Raw genomic sequence first — 2,800 nt, forward strand, 5'->3', positions numbered from 1 at the left:
TCACCCCGCAAGTTGACAACAGTATGCCCATGCTTGAGTGTTAGTTGGGCCTCGTTCAAGCCTTTTTGAGCAATTTTACTCATCGTGACCCATGGGCATTGGGCCTGGGGTTTTAACCTCGACAATATGGACGCTTGACTCCTTCCTCGAGTGTATGGGTTTTCAATGGGCTAGCTTGCGCAAATCAAGGTAGGCTCTGTACTCTCTCATTCTTTATATACTCCCTCCGTTCTAAAATATAATTTGTTTAAAATTAAATATACATTCATTAATGAACTTATGAATGTAGTTTGTATATATGTCTATATTCATCATCCTACGTATGAATGTTTTTAACCTCGACAACACGGAGGAAGTACTTTAGAATTTATTTGTACTGTATATATAAAAATAGCTAGCACCGCAACTTTACATAAATTCTGGTATTACAATTTTCTGTTGCTTCTGTTAATGACGGAGAAAAGGGTGACGACGCACAGTTGGTTGATCTTCTGTTTGGCAGCAAAATTCGTGGGGAAATGCAGGCTTGCCCTGCACCGGCCGCCGCACCTTCGGGGGACGTAGCGTGATCACACGACCTGAACCGTAGCAACGGAGACCAGCAGTAGCAGTAGCAGCTGCACAGGACTCGGCGTCGAAACAGAGCCTGGAAATGCACAGAAGTGGTGGCAGCAAAGAATCAGGCACTCTCGGGGTCATCGACAACGTACGTACGGACAGTACGTCTGTAGTTTGCGTGCACAACTGTCGGTGCAGTGAACGCCACAGCCAAGAAGGCCCGGCGTTATTTTATTTTTTTTAAATAAAGAGAAGTGGTGAAACTTCAGTTGCATTATTGCCTTTTGTGCCGGAGGGAGGAGGTGATGGCCCCGCCGGGCCATGGTCACCGGATGGAGCTGGAGCCGGAAGCGGCGCCGGCGCGGGCGGCGGGGGGCCGAGTCCCAGGTCGTAGCACTCGCTGCCGAGGAAACCTGTTAATATTTTTTGAGGCAAATCTTAAGCAATTTTTTATATTTAATAAAGGAAAGAAAAGTCAAGAGCTAAATAATTGGTACTTGTATACAAGTTACAATTAGTTTTATTGGAATGATCGTGGAATCTATTTCATAGTAAACATATTTTAAAATTTAGGGTTTGTTCATATTTTTTTATAAATCTAGTCAAGTTTGAATAGATAATGTTGTAGAGACATTTATTTTAGCAGCTAGCGGATGGAGTAGAAACGAAGAAGCTGTGTCATACAGTTGACGCAGGGGAGCGCGGTGAGGTTGAGCAGGTTGGCGTAGCCCGGCCGGCACTCGCAGCTGTAGCTGAACGGGGCGGCGCCCGCCTTGCACGCGCCGCCAGCTCCGCAGCTCACGACGGCGCAGACTGCCCGCGCCCGCGCACCCAACGAGATAGATCCAGCAACGCAATGTGAATAAGATGATGACCCATGCTCGATACGGGAAGTGGGGCGACTTAGCACGGCTTACCATCCGTGGGTGGCGCTGGCGTCTGGCTGAGGTTTAACTTCAAGCAGGCGCTGTCGAAGGAACCTGCATCGATCATAATAAGAACGAACACACATGCATGACGTGACCTAGCTACGTAATAAAGCAACCAGCATACTGTGTATACACATGTAGTGGCAGAGAGAAGAGAGGGAAGGAATCAACAGTTACAGTTGGGGACGATGCAGGGTGAGAAGGGAATGAGCTCCAAAACATGGGACCAGCCAGGGTCGCAGTTGCACTCGTAGCCGGGAGGAAGAAGGGCCGGAGCCGGCGTCTCGCTGCAGTTTCCCTTGCCGCAGTTGGCCGTGTCGCAGACCGAGGCGCCCCCTGCGTGGCGGGCGCCGCCGAGCAGAGCTAGGACTAGGAAGACTACGGGAAGCAGCAGCAGCAGCCGCGCGGCCGAGCATCTCGCTAGCTCACTCATCTTCTACCTTATGGTTCTCCCCCTTCTCCGGCCTACCGTGACGCACGCGCGCACGTCGCTGGGCTGTGGGCTCGTCCCAAGGAGGCGAGGACACGGCTGGGACATGTCAAATGTTCGCCGTCCATCGCTAGCCTCGGATGGAACGGAAGCGGCCGGACCGTTGCTAGGCGAGGTCTCGGAGCTGGCAAGGCGTATTTTCCCTTTGTTTCCTCCCCTCCGTCCATACACCGATCGAGCGGTGCGGTCCTAAGTTTTATCACCCCTGCTGACCTCGACCGTAGTTTGTTTGTTCGCAAGAACCCAAACTAATCGTAGTACGCGGCTAGCTGTTTATGAGCCGGTTTGGTTCAGCTTTTTTTACCAGCTTTTTTGAAAATCTAGCTGTAGAAAGAATCTGGCTGCGGAAAGAATCTAAGTATCATTACAATTACGTGTGAAGGAAGATAAAATGTTCATAGGGCTCAGGAACTAGAAAGTAACGGATTCCTACTATTACAACGACTCAACCGATTATGTGTTTATGTTGATTTTAGATGGTTTTTGCTCCAACGAAATTTATAGAAGCTGACTGAAAAACTGAGCGTTTAGCAGTCCGCAGCAGCTTTTGGTGGCCAGACGCTGCCAGAAACCGAAACAAACAGGCCTGGTTTTTGCTCCAACGAAATTTATAGAAGCTGACTGAAAAGCTGAGCGTTTGGCAGTCCGCAGCAGCTTTTGGTGGCCAGACGCTGCCAGAAACCGAAACAAACGGGCCCTATGACTTCTCATCATTTGGACGCACATATACAAGACATCTGTTAGTGTTTTTATATATAGCTTTGCACTAGAGGTAAATGGCAAAGGTCCGACGGCCTCCAAGGCAGCCGTCAGACATAGAGTT

General features: G+C 49.5%; 1 protein-coding gene across 1 annotated transcript; it reads right to left on the bottom strand.

Moving 5' to 3' along the window:
• Window positions 1–569: 569 nt before the first annotated feature.
• On the bottom strand, window positions 570–2,118 carry LOC103643556 (forkhead box protein L2). The gene is made up of 5 exons (XM_008666725.3): window positions 1,665–2,118; window positions 1,476–1,538; window positions 1,243–1,371; window positions 840–971; window positions 570–646 (listed from the first exon to the last, which is right to left on the bottom strand). Exons 1-5 carry the CDS (start codon window positions 1,918–1,920, stop codon window positions 570–572), a joined length of 657 nt encoding a protein of 218 aa, XP_008664947.1. The 5' UTR covers window positions 1,921–2,118.
• Between the last annotated feature and the right edge of the window lie 682 nt (window positions 2,119–2,800).

This window comes from Zea mays, chromosome 1 (assembly GCF_902167145.1).
Source record: "Zea mays cultivar B73 chromosome 1, Zm-B73-REFERENCE-NAM-5.0, whole genome shotgun sequence".
Classification (NCBI taxonomy): domain Eukaryota; kingdom Viridiplantae; phylum Streptophyta; class Magnoliopsida; order Poales; family Poaceae; genus Zea; species Zea mays.

Bases quoted from the DNA above. Each gene is read 5' to 3' on its own strand.
- LOC103643556 (XM_008666725.3), bottom strand. From the start codon at position 1,920: ATGAGTGAGCTAGCGAGATGCTCGGCCGCGCGGCTGCTGCTGCTGCTT. The intron at 1,539-1,664 runs GTAACTGTTGAT...TGATCGATGCAG, and splicing joins ACCCTGCATCGTCCCCAACT to GTTCCTTCGACAGCGCCTGC. The intron at 647-839 runs GCAATAATGCAA...GTGCATTTCCAG, and splicing joins TCCTCCCTCCGGCACAAAAG to GCTCTGTTTCGACGCCGAGT.